The sequence below is a fragment of the Varroa jacobsoni genome, unplaced genomic scaffold (assembly GCF_002532875.2).
Source record: "Varroa jacobsoni isolate VJ856 unplaced genomic scaffold, vjacob_1.0 scaffold_947, whole genome shotgun sequence".
Lineage (NCBI taxonomy): Eukaryota > Metazoa > Arthropoda > Arachnida > Mesostigmata > Varroidae > Varroa > Varroa jacobsoni.
The window spans coordinates 49,815-73,743 of record NW_019213849.1 but is presented as its reverse complement, the minus strand read 5'-3'; the positions used below and the strand labels follow the sequence as shown (position 1 = coordinate 73,743).

At 38.1% G+C, this 23,929-nt stretch overlaps 1 protein-coding gene and 1 long non-coding RNA gene across 6 annotated transcripts in view; both read left to right on the top strand.

Moving 5' to 3' along the window:
• The window catches only part of LOC111265243 (uncharacterized), a 63,399-nt gene that overhangs the window by 10,552 nt on the left and 28,918 nt on the right, over positions 1-23,929 (top strand). For 4 of the 5 annotated variants that reach the window (XR_002683343.2, XM_022841745.2, XM_022841743.2 and 1 more), the window contains exons 6-12: positions 1,964-2,245; positions 5,916-6,095; positions 13,325-13,828; positions 16,198-16,423; positions 18,608-18,925; positions 21,558-21,940; positions 22,173-22,260. Coding sequence is in view for 4 of the 5 variants with exons in the window: in XM_022841745.2 (XP_022697480.1) it covers positions 1,964-2,245; positions 5,916-6,095; positions 13,325-13,828; positions 16,198-16,423; positions 18,608-18,925; positions 21,558-21,940; positions 22,173-22,260 (1,981 nt within the window). In the remaining variant the exon portion in view is untranslated. The remainder of the gene's footprint in view (positions 1-1,963; positions 2,246-5,915; positions 6,096-13,324; positions 13,829-16,197; positions 16,424-18,607; positions 18,926-21,557; positions 21,941-22,172; positions 22,261-23,929) is intronic. The other variant, XM_022841744.2, reaches the window with a different exon arrangement.
• On the top strand, positions 6,466-7,855 carry LOC147752843 (uncharacterized). The gene is made up of 2 exons (XR_015312987.1): positions 6,466-7,030; positions 7,652-7,855. It is a non-coding gene; the product is annotated as an uncharacterized LOC147752843 (long non-coding RNA).

The following is a 23,929-nucleotide window of genomic DNA, read 5'->3' as shown; positions in this document are numbered from 1 at the left end:
GTAGTGTTGTAGTAGTATAATTGTGCAGATTCCCTGGTAATGCTTGTCTGTGCCGTTTTGCATATAAAAATTCAGCTATGTAGCTGCAGTATTTGGAATCTAAAATCACCATATACAAGGTTCTAAAAGTATACCTAAATCAGCAGAAGTCATGTTGTGAAAATAATTTTTTTTGCATACTTATTCGATGGGCTTCCTCGGAAAGGCCATTCCCACTGAGAGAGTTGTACTCTAGATCTGAAAAAATAATAGTAAACGCACATTACTTCATGGTCATCTGTAAAATGCTTTCAAATGGAGGTTTTGTATGTATCAAGGGAATCAACCGAAAAAAGCTTCTTTCGATAAAACAAAGGTTCACATGTATCGAGCCTTTTTAATGCTTTAAAATTTGATAATAATAATATGAATAATTTTAAATTGCGATGAAAAGTTTTTTACCTTTCATCAAAGTAAAAAACTTTTCATCGCAAATAGGAGCGTTAACGGCTCGTTTGTCCTGCCATAATAAGATGTTTGTTGAGATTATTTTTCAGGCATACAAGCTTTAAAGAGCAATACACATTCAGTGTTTCATTATAAGCACGGATTGACTGATGCACAGTCAACTATTGTTGGTAATCAAGTATGCAATAATAACCGCCTGATACTTCTTCACGATGTCAGATTAGCCGAACTAGATTATCCCGCGTGTGACGTGACGTCTTGTCAACAAGTCCTTAATTGTGTGTAGTCGGCTAGCTTTTCTAGCTTGTTATAGGCATTCTTTGTTAGGATGCAGATAAATAGTGACAGATCCAGCTGTCAGCCATGTTGTGTAATATGTCAATTCTCATAATTTTTTCTAACAGATTCAAATTTAAAACACAGGTCAACTTTTTGTCCATAACAAGCACAGGTGTCAATAAATCTGCTTTCAGTATTTTGAGATCTGAATACTTCTGCAAAATTAAACTTTTTGGTTATTGATGATTGGCGAGATTTCTATGCTCACATTGATTTTTATTGAGATCTTATTCGCTTATGAAGACCGTTTTAGTAGATTCACTGCTTTTTCTGCCTTTTTTATATTAATAGCCGTGATTTAATTCGCTAACTCTTTTTTTAGCTATATACATAGCTAAAATGGCTCTTCAGCTTTGTATAAAGCGGAAGAGTCATTTTGTAGTTTTAGCTCAATCTTCAGATAAACTGAGTTTAATCTATTCAAATCACAGTGCTTGATTACGGCACGGCACTTCGTGTTTTTCATTGTTCATGAAAATCTCATCCAGAAATACTAGCGCCATATTCGTTAGCTCATCCAGAAATATCAATGCCATATTCGTGAACTCACCTAGAAGTACTAATGCCATATTCAATAAAAACCGGTGTGCACAACAGTTGGTACTTGGCAACTGTACCAATAGCTTACCTTTTACAACACATATGTTTTGCGGTGTAACCGCAGCCTCCTTTCCTTTACATTTCGTATAATTAAGCTAGACAAAACTGACAAACCGAGAGCACAATAAGGTTTAGATCGAGCATGGATCTAAAGCGAATTTAATCCTCGATCAATAAACAAATAAAATTAATTTGCTTTTGTCCCTTTTATAGATTGATGAAAGGCAATTTAGCCATATATTTAAGCATGTACATTACTAATGAATATATTTTATCAAAAAGGCTATATTTAAAGACGGTGAACTTTGTTATTACAATATCCTAAATGTGAGGTTGCTTTCCTAGAAAATGTGTATAACGAAAAGCTGTTTAGTAAAACCACGCTTGTTCTTGTATGGGGACTGCTTTTACAGATTTTAAATGCATTATAGTAAGGAAATGCTGCCATCCTTGGTCATTTTCGCCCCTTGCTGTACTCCTGTTATAAATGTTCGTGTCCTTTAACCTGGTACTTTTTTTTTATCTCTTACTGTACTTATCGGTTATTAATAATGTTTTTGTTTTTTTTATATTATAGATCGAAGAAGAGATCAACCGATACACGACTTTGGCCTATAGAGCGCCCGAAATGATAGATTTCTATGGAGGTCGAGTTATTTCCACCGCGGCAGATATCTGGGCCCTTGGTTGCCTGTTATACAAACTTTGTTTTTTCACTACCCCGTTTGGAGAGAGTGCACTTGCGATTGCTTCCGGACAGTTCACGATACCTTCAACATCCACGTACACGGCACAGCTGCACCAACTTATCCGATATTGCCTTGAAGTGGACCCCGAAGCTCGGCCCGACATATACCAGGTATATATCCGATAAAAAAACCACAAGGCTTGGTTTTGTAGAATTGAAACTGAATTATTTAAAAAATCTGTTAAAATGAAATAGGAAGCGTTATGTGCAAAACGTGGTCGATATAGTTCCCTGAGGAGTTCCTTGAAAATTCTAGTGAAAGAATCTATAAAATAATAAAGGGAAATTTCTGTAGAATACCTGTACATAAAAATATAAATTTTAACAAAAATATTACAATATATAAAGGTGTACTATACTTCTTTAATATAGAAATAGGTATTAAAGAAGTAGCAAGCGTGACAAAAATAAAACAAAAAAAAATAAAAACTATAGCAAAAACTGACTTGATAAAAACGACAATTGTTTTGTTACTTCATATTTATTATACATTCAGCACCTAGCTCTATATATATTTCAATATGGTGCACTTTCTTTTGTTTGCGATTGCCCTAAATTCTTGGGAGAATAACAGTGTAACACATAATAGATGTATATATCTTAGTACAATTTAATAGTTATAATGCGTTACATAGAATATTTATGCGCGTTGTGAACGTTGTTCGTGGATCTGAGTTACAATAATGCTTCTAGTTGGATGCTCCCATCGAATGAAATTTATCCATATTTTTCAGTGTCCTTCTAAAATGCACACATCTGTAGCTTTCAGTTAATCCTTTACCGCGCTCATCCGATTGACTTTCTTCCGTGATCGCTTCCACTCTGCGTGAAGTCTTATCTTTTTATCAATGGCAAATAGTGTTCTTTACCAGTGATATAAGATTCATTAACAAGAAATAGCTATTAAGCATAACATGTGAAACGTAGTGACAATTGAGCTGTATATGTGTTGGTGTGGTCACTGCAGCGTATTTTCTGTTGCTCATTAGCCAAAGGCCATTGCGTTTTATCATTACTGAAGTACTTACCTGACGTTTTAAGATCCGTCTAAGTTTTCCACTTTGGTATGGTATCAGTCTTTGTCAATCAAAGGTATAATACAGTTCCAATGCTTAATGTAGTAGGGCACTTAGTCATGTAAAGCACTAACTTATAAAAACTTAAGCCACTTTTCAGCCGTTTATTCAAAAAATAAAATGTATCCAAACGGATTTTCACTTACTATTAAAGGAAGGGTATAAAAAGCACAAACAACAATCGCCAGAAGAAAAAGGAACAGAAAAAACAATGACCATGTTTTCGCGTGAAAAAAGTGTGGCCCCATGAATGCCGTGAGTGAATGCATCTTTTAAATAAAGGGTTTACGTAGGTGTCGAGCAATCTCTGAAAAATGGTGATAGGGCTAGGATATAGTTTTCACGTGCCAGCTATAAGGTAAGATGAAAATTCAGGGACAGCTTCAAATTGTGCATGTTGCATTGTAAATGTAATCAGTACATCGCCTAGTCTGATTCAAAATGTCCATTGTAGAAAGTGAAGCTCTCCATAACTGGTAACATCCGAAGCCATTCATGAACTAGTGATTGAAGACCTCCACTCGCTCATCCATTGGTCGCTCCAACAATCGTAAATTTCTTTTCGTAATAATCGCACTGGCAAACTTGTTAGCAAAACTTGCGTCCGGGCCCTTCATTACAGGCACACCCAAAGTACATTGCAGAGTACCTGCCGCATTGTTGATAGGTTGCTACAAACACTAGCGTTGCTCGCTGCGCCAGTTTAAAACAGTGATACCTAAGAGTCAATTGAAATATGGGGAACTGGCCCGTCAAGCCCACCTGTACAGTTGGAAATCCAATCAACTTATATTAAGAGACGTAGCTAAAAAAACAGCTTTATCGGAGAAAATCGTTTAAGGAAGGGTGAAAACATGCAGAAACGTGTCATTACGGTAAGAAATATCGTAGCATGAATAAGTCCTATACTGGACAGTAAGAACGAGACTCCTAATTCAAAATCAAAATGAAAACCAACTCCTAGGATTTTTCGGCTTTTTATACCGTATGTTATTGACAGGGAATATACGCGCAAAATCTCATCGAAATTCCCCAACACAACCTCGGATTCGACTCCTATTGTGTTTCCCCTGAAAAGTTTAAAAGAGAGGTTTAACCAACGGCAAACAGACTCCCTAATGCATGCAGGACAGTATGTCAAGGAACGTAACTTAACACCACGAAAGTTACTTTGAACTATTAGAAACCCATATCATAGACAAAGCCGATTTCTATTTTATGAGCCAGGATAATAATGATGAGCGGCATCTGTTTACAGTGCAAAAAATCTAGCAGGCGCTTGAGACTTTATAGTTTAACAAGAAAGTCAGTGCGAACGAAACACCCAGTGAAGCACTTCAAGTACGCTTCCATGCTGACTTATGCTATATGGTTCTACTAAACGAAGTGACACTCGATAACCTAATGACAGTATTCTCTTGGTGACTCATTAGAGAGGAATCTATTTTATTATTATCATGGTGTCTGTCACAAGTTGTTGTCGAGATTCAGAAGGTATAACTTAATTTGGCTTTAACACAGGTTATGGCATCAGGATGAGGCTAGATTCGGGTCACCTTAGAGAGATCTGGATCAGTGTGATTTAGATCGGTATATTAGTGCCAAGACATCTCAATCCTAGAACATTTAGTTCTTTTATTTCAAATTTTTATAGTATTGAACCTTACATCGATGGTAGAAAGGGTTTATTATTGATACTGTGTTTCCCACTTGCTACATATTGCACCTAACGATATTCGCTGTTTTTAACAGAAAGAGTTTCGTTGAACATTTTTTGTTGGGCCACCTGTATATGCTAACGCTATTCATAATGTTTGCAAATTTTTCGGTGTAGCACGCAACACCTCGGTTGTTACTAGCTGCACGATGTGGGTACTCAGTCTCCTTTCCCCTGCCTTTCTGGTGGTGTAACTGTACCTTCGATTGCATTCTGTGACATAAGATTGCTCGAAGCTACACAAACGCTGCGTTAGCTAGTAATCGACTTCTCGCTCAGGGTGTCGCATGGTCAAATCTTGCCCTTTCAAGGCATTCCCAGGAATTCGCGCCTGGAAGGAACATTGTCCGCTTGAAGCACGCTGAAAATCATATCGTTTGTCACGATGAACATGGGGTGTTATCCCTTGTTCCTGCAGCAAATGAATGCACGGTGCACTATAAAAGGTAACGAGGAAAGTTGGTGGGATCCAATAGACGTTCTCGCAGTAAAACTATGGTGATGTGCGCAATTTATTGCCCTGTGTCAGCCCAATTCTTTTGTAACGAAGTGCAGAATTAATTAAGACCAAATAGCTAGTGTATAAACTGTTACCGAATCATTGGAGTTAATATAATATTATTAATTATAATAATATAAAATAGCACGTTAATAGCGTCAAGTGTATATATATATATGCACCCTTTTGCGCCGTTATATTGACTCACTCAATACACGATTGGTTTGACTTACTGGTCCTGATAGTAATTTCGTCGAAGTACTCATAAAAATAATACGAGCTATTCAGTTTTTTTCATGCTAAATATAAGTACTGGAGTGCTATCATCAAGAATATATAACTTGTACCCAGTATTAAATTCGAATGACTACGAAGCTGATTAGATAATTTGTACATTTTCAGTGCATCCTTTGCATATTGCTACTCTTAGGTATTCTCTGGGTTACGTTATGTAAATAATTGGATTGTCTTCGGATTCATCACGAGCAGGTATCGTATGTGGCGTTTAGTCTTGCTGGTCGTGAATGCCCAGTTCGTAACCTCAGCAAATCTCTCAAGCCCGACCTAGAAAAAATGCCGCATATCACCGAGGCTATCACACACAGTGCTGATCGTGCCGGTTTGCTGGTTACACCAACTCCTGGGATATCCACCTCGCCTCAACCAAAGGTGAACCGCAATCATTCTTCTTTCAATCTTCCATTTGTATAAATCATGACATTATTTACTTAGTGGAATGCTTAAATAACAGAAGCACGCCAGCATTTCATTGAAATTTTTACTTATAAAGTGTAAACATAAATGTTCATTACGATATTTTCATTACTAAATATAAGTATACCTATTCTGGTATGTAAACAAACGTCTTCCTTTCGTAATCGCATGCAATTGTTATAAAGGTTTCAGTATTATTTTTACGTATGGGCGCCACCAAGGCAGAACCTATTCTCTGTGGGCTGATTGTAGGGCTCAGTTTGGCAGTTGCACTTATTGCCACCAGGGCCTTTACCTATTCCCCTCACCCTGATACAGTCCGGCGCTTCACTTAACAGTACTATTGATTAATAGCATGGCATGATTTCAACCTAAATTACTCCAGTGGCATAAAAGGTGCAAGGGGGTTGAAATTCGACGTTGATCCTCATAATTTCAAATCGGCGCAAGAGACAAAACGCTTTATTAAAAACTAGTTAAGGATCTCTTGCAGTTGGCTGATTCCCTATGTCGGGATAGCTGCTCTGTCACAAAATCGCGTGCGCCGTAAAAGAATAAAACCTTCGTGCAACTGTATTGAAGTGCAGTAAAACAATGCACAAGTAATATGGGTGACCTAGTGAGACCCTGAAACCTGTATTAAATCGCACCATCAATAAAGCTGACTTTACGATCCGTAAAATTGACCAGCGGTACGACTGAATATACAAAAAGCTGAGCGATATGTCGACCTTTTGAATACGTATAGGCGACAAAGGTTTAACCAGTGCACCCGATTATGCCACTTTGCGTCTTAGGGCCGCCAGCTGTTTACCGTAAACCTGGGCATGCATCCGTACTATTCAAAATGTCGACCACAAAGCCGCACCTCTCAAAACTAAAGAGTTCTGGTAATTTAGAAGCTAAGGCGGGCACTTCAAATTAACCACTTTTCGTAATATCTCTATATATTATGGTACAGTTACAAATGTAATATGTGTGCACTATATAGTTAAAGATAATAAGTCATATACAGCAATACGAAAAAAAAGATTTTCTATGCAGCGGCGTAACATAAACCGTATTACTAACTAGCGTGGCAACTGCAAGAACATAACTTTCTTAAGCTCAAATGGGTAGTGTACTTGGGGAAAGCATTATACTGTCATGCATATGTACGAACTCCTATGATTTACTGTATTCGTTGTTGCGTATTCTCATTATAACCACCATACATTACTATTTTCCTTCGTTTTAAGAGTTCTATATTCGTATTTTAACATTAATATTCAAATACGTTTGTACTGCCCCTGTTTTCTCTCATTTTCGACCTGTCACTATATTTGTTTCCTGTATCACCTAGTTTTTGGCCATTTTTTCCATTGCCTTGTGCTCTACAATTTTTTGTTTTACGTACGGCACTTAAGTTGTTTAGCTATTACTTGTATAGTTGTTCTCTAATTCACGTCTAACTGAAGATGAAAGGGAATCATATACAGAACCAAGCAATTGAAGCTGTTGCTTATTTTCAGTACCCGCAAGAAGCTTCACATGGGCTTAGTTGATGGTGGCACCATACAACAAATACCTACAAAGTGAAATCATTAAATATGTAACCTGCCTAGTATGCCGCGGTAGGAAAAAATCTACTCACAGTTGCAATTATAGTAATAAACAGAAGCGACATATGACAAATAACCCAAATGTGTGTCAACATTTAAATCGACAAAATACAACGAGCCGATGAAAACAGTACTTATTGCTGGAATCATGCTTCGACAGCTGAGAGAGGAAACGAGTTCTTGCTCACTTGCTGAAAAATAAGTTCGTGTCGTTGCGCCTAACTTCAAAGGCGAATTTAAGCCGGGTCTTCTATAAGAAGGTTGTCCTATCCATACGGTTTTCCATGCAGGCTATGACGGAGCGCAGTAAGGAGAAATTCATGGCAAGCATTATAAGTTTCGTAACACAACTGAAAGAAAATAGACCATACCGCTTAATGTATTTCGTTACAGAACCTAAAGTAAGTTATAGTAAAGAGTGCAGGGACGCAAATGAAACACCATCCGTCGGTAGTCAAGCATACCATATTGAGAAGATTAGTAAAGTAGGCATCCACCGTACCTACTTCTACTCAATAACGTCAGACGCCGTAGAGGCTTGCTTTAAAAGTATGGCAAGGCGAGCAGCTATCTTGTTAGACTGCAGGATCCGTGCGCATTAATCGCTCATCAAAACACTGGTAAGTAGTGGTACACAACGTAGTCAATAAGAGACCGCTTGAGACCCGGAAAGACCACGAGAAAGGTTCCGACCTTTTAACCACCAGCATGGATTTCTCCCATCTATGCTAGTGGTTAAAACAACAATGGATTTGTTCGAACATACCGAAATACAAAAATACCCATGGCAGAATGCCGAGACGATTCAGAAGGATTTTGACAGAAAAATTTTACTAATATTAAGATTGACTCAACGATTATTATAGCAACGTTTTAAGCCACAAAAACGAACCGTCAGCCTAGACAGAAGGGTCTCTGCAGACTTAGGATCGCCTAAAGATTTAATACAACGGAACCGCGGAAATAGCACTGCTATTAAAAGAAATAATTGTATCTACAGTCTCTTCATAAATTATATCAACCTGTTAGTGCTATATGTGCAACGCCTAGCAGCTTACCTGGACTACCGAGATGCGCTGCGCAGTACGCTGTCTGACTTCCACGCAGATTGGAAGCTTGTAGAGCACAGATTGGAAATGCTGTTTTGGTCAATTTTAAAGCTGCGTTTATATCCGGTTCCCTCCATAAAGCTGGTTTGATATCCTGACGATCTCGTAATGTACATTAAGGGTCGATTCCATTTGCAGCAAGCATTGACGACAAATGACAACAACAAGAGTAGCTATGCTGCAGACGTTATATTCCAAATTAATAAAGGCAAGAAAGTAATCAGAAGGGGGTAAGGTTTTGTGAAACTGACTCGCTTCATCTAAACGAACAGCAATTCTTTCGTTATGCACATCGAAAAAAGAGCTAGGTAAGCGTTGATTAGACAGCCGTAGCAACAATCAGTGGGAGACGTTTCTCAAAATATAAGCTTTGAAGGTTGCATTTACGGAATTTGCTTGGTAAAACCCTCAATTAATCTTGACAGAGTTAAATCGTCATTCCTAAAATTATATCCGACCCTCACACAAAAACACGAAACACCACCATTGTCACCATCATCCGTAGAGGAAGTCCGCCAATCGTTTTATTTTCTAGAAGCGTTGGCTTATCGCTCATCGGCGGTCATAAAACTAAAAAAAAAAAATAGGACTTGTCGTTTATGAAAAACGTCATGAAAATGTTCGGTGAAATTCAACAGCAACTAGAAGCGATAAAGTAAAATAACATGTCACTTCTAGGTTTGCAGTTCATGGGTCTCATCATCTAATTTACGACATACAAGAATATCGTGAACCAAACGAAAATTCCATTTGTAAACCAAGAACGCCTGATATGTCACCTTGGCCAATGTGGCAAAGTCAGATCAATTCTTAAGGTCATGAGATTGTGAGATTATTGCTTAATTATACGAACTTTACCAAAATTCACTTATCGTTGTTTACATTAGAAAGTATTGTGGAATTTAGTTAGTTTTATCTTGACATGTATATCTTAAGATGCTCACACTACCCTCTGGGAAGTCACATGAATGTACACGAAAAATAAGAATAATTATGATTATATATATATATATATACACACATTTTCATTCTTAGGAGTGGAAAATAAACTATTTGAGTAAATATTTAAATAGATTATTTTTACGGAACTTTGAACTCAAGAATATAGAAACGACTCTTAGAAATTTCGATTAACATTTACTATGACCTATTTTTCTATATTTATATTACTAACAGTGCGTCTTTGTTTGTATCTGACTGCCTATCTGAGCCAAATCGACTACGTAAGGCAGTCGTATTAGGCCGATACTTGGGTCACTAGGCTTTTACCTTGGGAAAAGTTGCACGCTAAATAGATTCAGTTGGATAAATACCATGGCGGAGCTACTTTAAAACTTAATATTTACCCAATTAGTTTTCATTTTTTGATTGACTGCCATCAAGAGCTTCGGAAGGATCATATTGTAGAGTTGTTGGTCTTTTAAATGTCGTTAGGATGACTGTAGCATTGAAATAGAAAAGTAAGTTTTACCTGTTTTTTTGTAGCAAAATGGTGTTTTTGCCGAAACGGCTTATAACTAATGAAATGCTCGGATGTTTCACTTTTATACGCTTAAATGGGTAAAAAAGTATAAAACGTAAGTTACGTTTTTCAAGTGTACGAATACCTTTCTGATGGTAGTTCCTTCCTCTCGAAGGAGGCGTAATGTTAATTTGGGCAAATCAACTCCTTTTGCCTACTTAATTAAAAAGGGGAAACGGGATAGACATAGCAGTCGAGATTACAACAACGTTCTAATAGCAGAGTTGGAGAACTTCAACAGGATAGCGTGTCTGGTTGAGCAAAGGCCTCACACTGGCGCCATATGCACGGCCGACGGTGAATTTCTCACGTTCAAGTGGAGTAAAATCTCTTTGGGATCGTATTAGCAATTGTGAAGTCGGACTCATTAATTTCTTTAAAATGAAATGCGTTAAGGAAGAAGTTGCGTTTACTAGGACCTTTTAACCGAAATAAGCAGTCGCTAAAATAGTGTGATAAAATAACATATCACCAAGGTAACATGGTCGTGAACAAAAAATGAGAAACTTACCACATAATTGATTACTGTTTAATTTATTTCAAGAGTTAGGTATAACAACAATAAATTATTAGATTAGGCTGATCATATGACTGCGGCGGCGCCATTCTAATGGCAAAACGGGTTACTGAAGGGAGGGAAACAAAGTAAGTGAGCAAAATAGCTACAGACTAACTGTTGATACATCGTTGAGCTACAGTAGTTTACGTTAGGCAGGGTATAACATCAGTGAGCAAAATTATTCAAGTCAATGACAACAGACAAAGACGGCTTTACTTAGTTTTACTTTTGCAAAACTGTTCTCACAGCTTCTTGATTGACAGCGGTTGATATATATCTATTTATTCAAAAAATGTATCTTTGCCAATATTTAACCGCAGTTATTCTTATTTGGTGTTCACTCTACGTTTACCTGCACAAATGCGGCTTTAATTTTGTAAGTCTTCTTTTTATTGAAAAAATTAGTAGTAATGTTTATTCAGATCTTCCTGAAAATTTTTTTATTCTATTTTCTGGTTTTATTCACTGCCGAATTGCTACAGTATACGCATTTCTGCCACACTGGAGGAAAATTCACGCAATATTAAATTATTGTTATTATTATCGACAATCGTTTGCGGAAGTTTGGAAGCTCTAGTCTAAAAATCACATACATTTTGAGAACGTCCCATAAGGATCATGATATTTATTTAGGGTATAAGTAATTTTCAATTTTCCTCTAATTGGTAAATACAGCGTTTTGTCAAAATTTTAAGAGCAAATTAATACGTGTATTTTTTCTACCTCTTAAGTTGCCCCACCAGAATTCTTAGTGTGGTGTAGAAGAAGTTATTCAGCCAGTTTTCGAGATTTTCAGCATTCTCAAATGTATTAAGGATTTCGTTTCCAAGTGCAAAAGAAATCTATTGAAGCTCTTGCGGGGCCGTTTTGACGACCTTTCCCATTTGTTTCTGTCAACAACACTGAGTTTGACTCAACTTATAGCGTTGCATAGCTTCGTCTAGTTACTACATGGTTCCGTAATCAATTCAGGCCACGAAATAAAGCTGTAATCGAAGTAAAAGTAGCTTGTTTAAGTTAGATATAACCGTCAGGACTTTTATTGCACATGCGAAAATAGTCAGTAGAACAACGGTTTTTGTTTTAAAAACAACTTCAAACAAAAAACCTTCTGTCTAAATTTGGGTGAATCCTGTATATATGTATTTCATCTCACGGCTTGCGTGGGATATAGTGGTAATGGTCTATATATAAATACCGGGAGAATGGGTCCTATAGGCAATTCTGTTTTTTAGTTAGGGAATATTGACTTAAAATATTAATACTACCTTTAGATGCACACAATTAAACAATTTAGTTTAACGTTTTATAGAAGTTAATGTAATAACTTACATGATCACTCACATGGGCTAGGTAGAGGTGGGTCTGAATAAGCTACTACGCTTCAAGCATATAAGTCTGATGCCGTTGATGTTAATTTTGCAGGGAAACTAAGAGGATGAAGTGGTTTCAGGATACGATTCAGCTTAGTCGGAACGCGCGTATTTTTTAAACTAAGGCATTGCAGCTTCGAACCTGTTGTATCGCATGTCATTATTGTGAACAACCTGCCACGTGCAATTGCTTTTTAAAAAATTTGAAAACTTTATTGGCATAACGCATAGTTAAACAAAGGACAATTTGTACATTGTTACTGCGTTTCGTCATTTCTCAAACAAGATGTAACTTGTTGATATGTCAGTGCCTAGGCCATTCAAAGGCTGTTCTATACTACGCAACAGAAAATAATTCGGCTTCGGTACTTGAAGTATTTTCCCTGTGATGACTGATTCCTTCGCACGAAATCATGAAAGGCAGATATAGCACTACCTGGACCCAGTTTGAGGAGCTATACTTGTTGAAAAATTACCTTTCCAATTGTGCCTTCATGAGTGAGTCGACGTTTTCGTGTTGAGATGTGTTGGACTCTTAGTAACGCAACCAGGAATAATATTTCAACGGGCCGCTGTACAATATGAACTGTAAAACAACCATGTGTAATTACTCAGTTTTCAGATCCTCAACTAGCCACTCCTGCATTAACCATTTTACCGGAACGCGTACAGTCTTTTTGTTAGTACTTTATCGAATCCGCAGTCGTACACGATCTCTAGAATACGAAAATTACTCTAAAATACGATAATTAAATTTTAATGGTCATTTAAAAAGAGCATGGTAGCATTCTTTTTTACATTGGGATCCGCCTTTAGGTGATCAATATTAATCGAAAGTTTGACTTCGCATACAATAGGCATACGCTCTAAATCGTGAACAAGCCGGCGTTTGTTTCCGCGATTAACTTTTACATCGATTAAAAGACTGAACGACCAATACGACCTGTTGTACGTTTTAAATAAACTTAAATCTTTTTTTTCAGTAACTAATGTTTTATTTAACTAATGATTGCTTTTTAGGCATCCACTCCCCGTACCGATAGATGTACATTGCGTGAAACCACATCAGTTACATCGTCGTCCCTATCAGGCACCTCGGTAGCTCCACGTCAGAGGCCCAAGGGTCACACTTCCTCTGCTGGCCGCGAACGCTTACTACCCCAAATTTCTAGTTTGCCTCTGTTGGCTCCAGCAGGGCAGCAGGGCATTAGTGGAGTTGGTGACAGCAGATCTGAAACAGTTAGTCCAGGATCACAAGCAGCAGGATCGGTAGGACAAATTTCAGCTATCCAACGCGTAAGTCCTAGCATCGTTATAAATTCAGAGAGCGAAGATATATGTCATAAGGCATCAAATGAGACTCAGTGGACGGAAACAGCAACGCTATCTTTGAATCAACTAGAAATCACTGTGGATGAATCAACTTCGAGAACTGCTGGATGGAACCCCTTTGCTGACGATACGTTTGTCCCTCCTCAAGATCTAGAAAATGCAGTTACCACAATCCTAAATCACGACGAACGAGTATGTACATAGATCTGTAGGATAGTGTGGTGTAGTTAAATGTGTGTGAGCAACTGAGTTTTTTTTTTTAAAAAAAGAAAGCTTGCTTTAGGAATAATTAGTATCAAAGCTTTAAATACTTGCTTTTCATAAAAATCGCTACATTGGACCATATTTTATGACTAACTTAGGGCTACGTTAGCCAGAATAGAATAGAGTTAAGTAGGTCGCTACGTAGCAGAAGCCGTCGGTTTCTAATTTGATAGAGAATTAAAAAAAAGTACATCGATTTCAAGCTTTTGATGTGTATGTATATAGGGCAAACGACGACACAAAGGTATCGTATTTTCGTGACATTATCCCTTATCGTTATGACTGATAGTGAGTGCACCGCAAGTGCATCATATATATATATATTTTTTGAAAATTTATAGCAACATTTTTTTACAGCGTCGAAATCTGAACATGCTAGTTATCATTCCCATGGTAATGCACTTATAGAGACACGCGTTAGCCATAGGATAGCGTTTAGAAAGCATAGTGGTGTAATCTACCTTTTGCTGAGCCAACCTAAATGTTTGCCTCAAATTTTGGATATCTAACTTGAGTTTCTTTCTTTAGTAATTAATACGAGGTTAAATTGAATCAAAAAGGCTGCAATAAGTGGCACATTTCTGATGTTCAAAATGCATCATAGGCCTATAGTATAAGACTATTATCGTTATGTGAGTACCTTGGTAAAATAGCTTAGACAGCTAAGCTTTTGACTACAAGAAGGTACGGATATGATTGTATCAAGCCCTGAATTGCGACACGTCACTTTAATACAAGGTGTTCTTGGCTTCATTTAGGTTACCGAAATGTTCGATTAGCCTTAGATATCGAAAATAATACTACGTAATATTAACATCAAGACGAAATTTTAACGATGGGTCGTGCTGAATAAATAAATTTAAATTTTCAGGCTTGCTTTGTAGAAGTTTGCATTGTAGAAGTCTATAACAATAACATTTCAGTTTGGTAATTTCGTGTAGCAGCCATGACCAAACCATATTCCAAGCCTATTATTATATTAATTTTGCCACAGTTTTAGTTTATTGCAATAGATCTTCAATATGTTAGTTGTTTGTGTGCAAGTAACTCATGTTGTTAATAATGTTCTTCAGCACAAGTGTAGCAGCATTCTACCTACTAACGGGAAGACAGTTTTTTTTCATGACGGCGGGATTCTTTAGGGTCCATACTAGGTCTTTGTTGTAGATCCTAGCATATAATGGTACCCTGCAGCAGAGGGACTTTTTCTTGAGGTTGAAAGAATTACTCATGCGAACGATCTCGAGATCATTATGCAGGCAAGAGTGACTTCGGAACTTCAGAAAAGAGCCAATCAGGCTCAAAGTTCTGATCTGGATGAAAGATCAGGGCTCCGAGTCCCTATCGGGAACCATCCTACTTATTGGCATGCAGAAACGCTCGCCCCCTTGTTGTCGCGTTTAAAAAATCAGGCTCTTTAACTTGATTCCACCACGCATGAGTACTACAACGGTAGGTCATACTTTCACCGGAAAGACGCACGAAGTACGAATAATAATCGCCAGAATCCTGCCGAACGGACAAGGGAAGAGGCGAATACATATGGTTGTCACGGAGACGATAGCGCTTTTCGAGAGCCCTGCTTTGTTTATACCGGAGATGTTCACCGACGCATGATGAGAACTGCTGACAGGGACGCAGCCGGTGCTGGCGCTTAGGTATAGTTAAACGTATCGCACAGTTAGCACGAATGCGGTGCTAGCCGAAATTACTTTCTGGGACCGAAATGAGTCTTCCTTTAAAGACTCATATTTTGGACTGATTCAATAGACAATGCGGAAGGCATGATCATGGATATGTGGCGGAAGAAATAGGACGAAAGGCCCAAATTAACGCCAGATATGCGGCTTTGAAAAACATTATTCTTAGTAATGGGGCCTGGACTGCACGGCTCGATTTCAGACAGTTCATTACTCGCTAAAACTACCTTTACAAAATTGGTAAGACGCTTTTGAATCATTAAGCCTGGCGCGCAATGGGCCAGGAGAACACGGAATGTAATGCCACTCTTTCGTGGTGGTATAGAGGACTTCGCATCGTCTTTCGCTTGGCTACGTAACAGCTAGGCTAAGAGGGAGGCTCTGGTGTGGGCGGTATCAAGGAAAAAAGAGCGCCTTATCGAATTGCGGCTTAGGGACATGACTGGGTATTTTTCCTGAACCTGCAGTATCGTTAAATCTGGAACTATACTGGGGTGGCCTAGGACGGGAAATAAAAATGGAAAAAAAACAAAGCAACATTGTCTTGCATTAACTCTAATTTTCTTGTGCTGTTTTAACAATTTATTCATTTTGCAGGATCTAGCTGTAACAAAGGCAGTTAATTCTTTGGCTGTAACTAATGTTAACGAGGAAGGAGACGCTTTTGGTCAGGCTTTCGACGCTTTGCGGGATCCAAGCGGTCCAGCTTTAGTACATCATTCAAAATCAAACGTTACTGTTGCTTTGACGTTATCAACTGATAGTGACAACGCGAGCCAAATGGTCGATCCGTTTGGTGCTGCGCCCTTTAATAAAACTATTGGTAAGACATGAACGCTACTTATTGTTTGAAAAACTATTAACTTTGTATTTTCACATAAAGTATTTATTTGCCCGTTGTTTTTGGGAAATCGGGTAACATCGATCTGAATGAAGAACGGAATCGCACAGCTGTAGGAAATAGCCAACGATTTGAGAGTATGTTTAGTAGATACGTCCTGAAGCTTCTGGCTATGCCTTTTCTACAATTCAGGAGCACCTATAAGCGTTTCTTACTCCAACTATATTAGCGTACAATGGCATTTGACACACAGATGAATATCGTCGTCATTATATTCCACTAGCTAGACATCAACGTAGGTTAATTTTATTTCACCAGAAAAAATCAGTAAACAATGAAATGCCAGTAGGCATCTGTAAGAGTTTCCTACAAATACTGCGCCCAGAACCTGTCTGGGGCTTCTCGTGCTGATGACTTTTATGTTCGTATTGATATCGGGTAAGATGACTTTCGACCTCAATGTCCTTTGTCAAAACAGTTTTTGCGCTTATTTTATATAAACGAAAATGGAGTGAATGCTATGAAGTAGTTGGAACACTGATGTGCATCAATAGTGCCTCTCAAAGAAAAAATTCCATTCTATCCCATTTATTGGCTAAGAGCAACCCAAACTTCGAAAAAAAAAAGGGTGAGACCACCGTGGGTGAGTAGGCCGATAGTCGGAGTACCAGGCGCAACGAGTTTAAACTAAGTTTTCTCTTCGAAACCGCACAACCCTGCGCTCAATGGCAATCCCTTCAAACTAGAATAGAAAAAAGAAAGAATTCGATGAGTCTACCTTCTTTATAACACGATAGAAAAATTGGATGACATCGAACAAACTTATACATAAGATTTATCTTTAAAGCTGTTACAGGTTTATTTATATACGAACGATATGTCAATTCTTCGTGATTGTAGATGCATGTCCGACTCTGCTGTAAACCTACTTTGTTTTCCTCTACCCATTACTATACTGTAATTACATAGTTTTAAATTTATAAAAATGCTAAAACGATTGTTTATTTGCCTATTTGCCTCTTGCCTCATACTCGAAACGCTTTTTGCTTCAAGACATCCAAGTATCACTCAAGACTTGCTAGATTTTTTGGAGCTGCTGCTGCTGCAGGCTGACCAGATGCTTGTTCTGTCACTGCACATTTAGCTGGTGCACGTTGCAACATGTACTGTAATTACTAGCCTTTGATAAATAATTGAACTATACTTGTGACCGTATCTAAACTAAGTAGCGCCTTACTTTACACGTCCTTTAGGAAATATTACTCTGTAAAGGGAATGTTTTGGGTGGCCTAAATGTAATGACTTGCTAAATCTATCTATGAAATGTCCTACAGAAAAACATTTAAATCGTTGTAAATGCCTCCAGTAAGTGACGTGTTGCTAATGGTACGGGTGCGAATAACACACATCGTTTGGTGTTCGGAGCCAGCCGTCTAAAGTCCTTTCTAACGGTTCATATCGCAAAGAAAGAAACAAATCATAAATACTATAGGGGATGAGTTTAACAGTTGAGGCATCTAGATTACATTTCATCGTTTCAGCGTTCCGAGGTTCTAACCTTTCTTGACAGACAGTATCGAGCTCGTTTCTTTTATTCGCTGTCTAAAACAGCCGCTAAGCGTGACGAGAAAAGAACATTCCAATCTGTCTGATTGTTGCTTTATAAATGGTAGCGCTATTCTGCTGGTATGACGTTCTCATGTACCAAGCAGTTCTCCAAGTTCAAGCGATTTTTAAAATATTCAATATTATGTACAACTGTAAAGAACACTAATGCCAATTTTTGAATCATATACATTCTTCTATATTTCATATAGATCCATCAATTTCGTAAATTAAATATCTATGAAAACGTACAAACGATTGTGAGGTACTGGAAAGGCATGTATTCGTGTTGTTCAAAGAAAGTTCAAAAAGGAAAAGCGACGCTTCAGCTTTTCTAAATATAAAAACCGGGTAGACGGCCTGTTTTTCAAAACGTATCTCAAAATGAAAAAAAAAACACAGAGAATCACGTAAATTGACCTTTTCGTAACGAACATTTCATTCTTAAAAAAAAATGAAGATATAGACCAAAAGATTTTTCTGCATGTAAGACTCATCGTTATATGTCGAAGATATGATCGCCGTATTGTTGATGTTTTCTGTGTTCTTTTCAATGTTTAGCAGCCTCGGTGAAGAAGCGGCAGCATGGACGCGACATAAAGGCTTACGATGCAGCGCGCCAAAATGATGAACGGCAGCAGCAGAAATCACCCAACAAAGAGTTTAAAGACATCGATGTGTTTGATGATGTCTCACAAGGGTTACGCACGGCTAATGATAATACGGCTAGATCTAATGACCTGGAAGAACGCGAGGCGGGGTCTTCAGATAACTTCCAAGCCGTGGGACTTCTGGAGATTGATTCGGTTGGTGCATCACTTGATATACGATGCCTTGACCACCAACATGCTCACCAATCTCATCACAGGAATATATGTAGTGAGTATTCTTTTGTCTTCGCGTGCCTACATTGCGTCGAAAAGAAGCGCAACCTTCTGACAGACATGGGTTTACTTAAAATTGATATCCTTGCTGTTGGTTTTTTAAGCCTAAGATTTCTAATAGTTTACCAAAACTCCACAACTTGTAACTGTCTGAAAATTAAGATACGATATATCAAAAGGCAACGATTTGTATATGTAAACAAAAACGTAAACAAAGGGTGATTCGGGTTGCTTCAGCATTTTCGTTTTAACCTAATTGTGGCTATTATCAGTTTTTTTTAAATATGTTACCAGTAAAGGCAATGCGTCAACAAACATTCTTTACAATATAAGAATCATTAGTACTGCTTAGTGTATTCCTTATATAAAGAACCGTTTTGAAATATATATATATATATATATATATATACATTTCAAAACGGTTCTCTTTCTTTGGAAACCCTTGTGATGGAAAATTATCTGAGGAAAGTATTTAGAATAGTAGCAATCAGGAAACGTGGGTTCAGTGAATTGGAACGTTTAAGCGGACTTTGATGGCATTGAGGTCATTCTGAATCTAACTGAAACATCGCTCTTCAGGCAGTGTAGCTCAGAAAAAGCCCAGTGAAGCTCGTTCATAGACCTTCTGATTCACGCCGTTAATTTCACAATCTCAATATTCAGAAAGCTGCGGCATCTCTAAGACTGACAAACAAAACCCAAACAGCTTACCATTAAAATACTGATTAGAGCTTGAGAAGGAGTAAATTTTTACTAGCTTATTTGCATGAATGATGCCAAATAAGTACAAGCACTGTAGAGGCACTTCGAAAACAACTTCATTCAATTTCATCCCGGTAGAGGTCTCATTGTTGCATTAAATGTAGCTCCGATAAATAGCAACATGGTTCCATAATAACTTGATCGAGCGCTACCCAGAACTGCTAATTACGAATGGGCTTACGCCCGCCATCACAAGCTATCTAGCCGTGCTGCATATTCTTTTAAGCAATTGATGGGAGCGATCACCAACTTTTCGGAACAGCATGTAGGACTGGGTCCTCTCTTTTGGGTAAGAAATCAATTTCCGAAATTGTCAGAGTGTCGTACATAGTCTAATATTACATAAAAAGTGTTATGTTAAAGAGTTGTGCTAGACCACAAAAAGTCATAAGCCACGCTTTTGAATGAAGTGAATCAAATCGATTTACGTGCCTTCAGCAATACAATTCTAAGCATTGTGTGTGATGATATTGTGTATTATTTAATTCTATGAAACGGGTACATATTAGGGAACTTGTAAAAAATGTTATGTAAGCACCGCCATAACCCATCCACGAGTCGAGAGAGCGAACGATTGCACAGAGAGTGACGACGGAAGAGCTCGGCTCTTTCGTTCCTACAATGCTCTTTGATGATGAACACCAAGGCGAGCGAGACCGTGTGCATAACGAAATATCTTCGTAGGTCCAAAGCCATATTCCATGGTGAGCCCTCGAGGTCACGGTCAACTCAGATGCCCGGTCTCCGGCATCCAAGCTCCGAAAAGAGGCTCATATTTCGTTTTATTATCAAAAACTGGTTCCAAAAACAAGGTACTTTTTACGTCCGCCCTTTGGCATGTAAAAGCCATTTTTCGACGTTACTCCGGCAACCAACCCTACACGTTCCCAAAGTCCCTGCTAAGATATGAGTTTCCATTACGCGTTAAAGAGCAATTAGTGGCTATCGCTTACGCGGGCCAGGATAGCGGTCAAGCACCGCCAACCTATAAAACATTACAAAAAGAAGCAGTTTATCCGATTACATAGTGAATGAAATAAACGCGGAAAATATTTAAAAAAAAAATTACCTTAGTAGATAATACTCTAGGGTCGCCGAACTAATTGTACCATTATATATATATATATATTCTGGGAATAGCGGAAATACAGAAGGGGGGGAACAGATGGATCCTGGAGGCGTATAAGGGCCCTACAATTATTTGAAATTCGATGAATCATGCCCACCAAGCAGTATGACTATTCTTAATTAACATAAAGTAGTATCGACATAGTTAAGGATCAGTCCCAGTCAGTAAGCTTAGACCGAAAACTATGTGAACGTTACTCGGATCGTCAATTAATACTTTGCACCTGACAACGACGAGTAGTGTCTTCCTTTTGAGAGCCGTTCCGATTCTTTGATCAAATATTTCAGAGTTAAACATAGCAAAAAACCCTTTGGAACAGTTCAGCACCTTAACGAAACTCATTTAAATGATTTTAGCTGCACGGGAAACAAATGATGACAATGAGATCAAAGGGCTGCAGACACTTTTCCAAGTCGTACTCTGGGGGGTAATAATTGGACCTCGAGAGTGGCTCGCTAAATATTGGCTCTAAACTTTGCGCAAGGCAATTAACATGTCTATTATCAGCTGTCATGTTAAACGATTTTTTGGTGATGCACGTTCACGCTTTTGAAACTCAGTAAAATACATTTATTACTTAAATCTCTTAAAAAATATTCAATTAAAAATATTAGTTTCATCGTACTTAACCTTAATTATTTCGTGCATATATATTTTGGGGTATATAAATCACGCTTGGTGTTTACCGATCTAGTTTTCTCCCTCTAATCTATGTAAACTAACTGGGCGTTTTCAGAAGCTACGACCGTTCTCATAAAAGACTGTCACAGTGGCAATCTTAGCGATCGACCGATTGAGTCTGATGGTAGCACTCCTTTACTGGATGACTTAGAGGACACTCAAGGACATCCAGGTCGTCTACATCATGACAATATTCAGACAACAGACGACTGTGATGTTTTTGCTGCTGCTCCTTTTCCAAAACTAAAACGTAAACCCATAAACTTCGGACGACAAGCTAAGGACGGAGACGATCGAAGCATAAACAGTAATCCATTTTTAAGTACGAGTGCCAGTGCGGATCCGAAAGAAGCATTCTCCGCTTCTAATCAAGGTCATTTTATAAGGCGTCACGCACTAGGAGGCCATAAAGAGAAGCTAAACGAAATTCTTATAGAGGTACAGCAATTTGGAGTTTATTTACTCCATTATTCTTCTTATTAGTTATAACCTATTAATGGCCTTCACATTAATGATGACCATTAATGATTTGCCTGAGCAATCGTGTGAATCCTCGAAGTATAATGTAAAATAAAGGATGAGTTGATCTACTTTGTGAGGAACAAAAATGAAGGTCGATACGTAAAAGTTCACTAGAGCGACAGATGTAAAAATGTACTTTTTTCTTTAGGTGGAACGAGATTCAACTATAGCGTTGGATTCCGCCAGGCAGTCAGCAACAATTGGTACAGGACTATTACGCTTTTCGAATACTAACGGTAGGTGGTTTTCTATTGTAGGTGATGCAAATAGGTATTTTTGCTACGAGACGTTGCATACATATATGATCCAGTTCGTTAACTCCGTCATAAACTGAGTTAACTACAGTAATTACCACTGAACACGGTGGGGGAAGGTGGCAAATTTTCTGTCTACTGCACCTTATATTCCATTGGTATGCTAACAATATAATTTCATTTATGATCGGGACTTTGGTAGACATTAGTTATTCCTATAACTGTAATGTCTATAACTGTAGCAGTCTATAGCTGTAATTCCTATAACACAGATATCGAAAGGCAGCTGATATCAATATGACATATATCCAGTTTGCTCTCATAGTTCTAAAATCTCCATTTGTAATTTATATATTGAATCGTTCCGAACTGTAAGGCATTATTTACGAAAATCATTCTAAAGCCAACTTATAGCATAACTGGGCCAACATCAACGCTGCCTTAATTCGTAAATACTAAACTTATATTGCAGAGCGTTGGCTCTGTATTATATGCCATGCTTCGTTCCATCGTCAATTGGATTTGATCAGACACAATGTTTGCACCCGTTACGGACGAAAAAACGTAGAGGATGTTTTGGCTGGTTATAATGGTTACGGAAGCCGCTGCTATCTGCGTCTTGTTGTTACGGTTGCCGTGTGGTTATCGCCATTACCACGCAAGTTTGTTTCATGAATAAGAATCGACACTTTCACACGGCCACTGCTATTAAGTTTGAGAAACCTAAGGAAATTTTTATGTGAAAAATTCTTTTGGCTTTGTTCAGTTTGAATTAAACCCACGTCAACATTCGGCTGCCGCAGTGTTATCGGCTAAGTCATTCCGTTCAACACTATACTACAAATCTACTAAGTGGCATGATCTAAGTTGGCGTATTGGTGAAGCCCTCAACCGTGGTCAAAACATTTTGGGATGTTTGGGGTTTGCCCTGTCTTAGCTAAGTAAGGTTGATCTCCAGTTAGTAAACGTAAAGGATCACTTTTCACGTGTGGTTCAGCTGTTTCTACTCTATTTCCGGTATTTCTGGCCGGTGTCCAAAAGTTTTATTTTAGCCAAGGCACAAACAGTGTCTTCTACCCTGAATTACTTGTTGCCCACATAGTTAAATAAGTCATAGCTCTGCTTTATTTTTTCTTAGTATTCACTTCGACGTGCCTGACAATACTATAAACAGGGGTTCTCGACCGAAATTTTCATCGCGTTCCGTAGTTAACTTCTTGTGCCATGGTTGTGTACTACAGAGGTTGCTTTTGGGCTATAATATGGACCGATTTTTTTAGCAAGGACAAAAGTTGGACACAAATAGGCCTTCTGCGTCGCTTGTCTGAGTACTTGAGCCGAATGAATCCACTTTGTTTTCGGTATGTATGTCGTTAGGCGTAATTAACTAGTAGCTGATTTCTACCGTAAAGGAAAACTCGTTTATATGCTAGTATTTCACATCACACAGGACAAAGCATTTAAAATTTTCTACTGTGCAGTGTTACCCTGTCATATCAGCTGCTTCGAATATTTTGTGCTAATCAGTCGTTAATTCGGTTAGATCTTCGTATCTTTTTGCCAAAATAATCTAGTTTTTTTTTTATTTACCGAACAGTGGTTGTTTGTAACAGAAGACCGAAATCTTTATTAATAAAGTTAAAAAAATAAA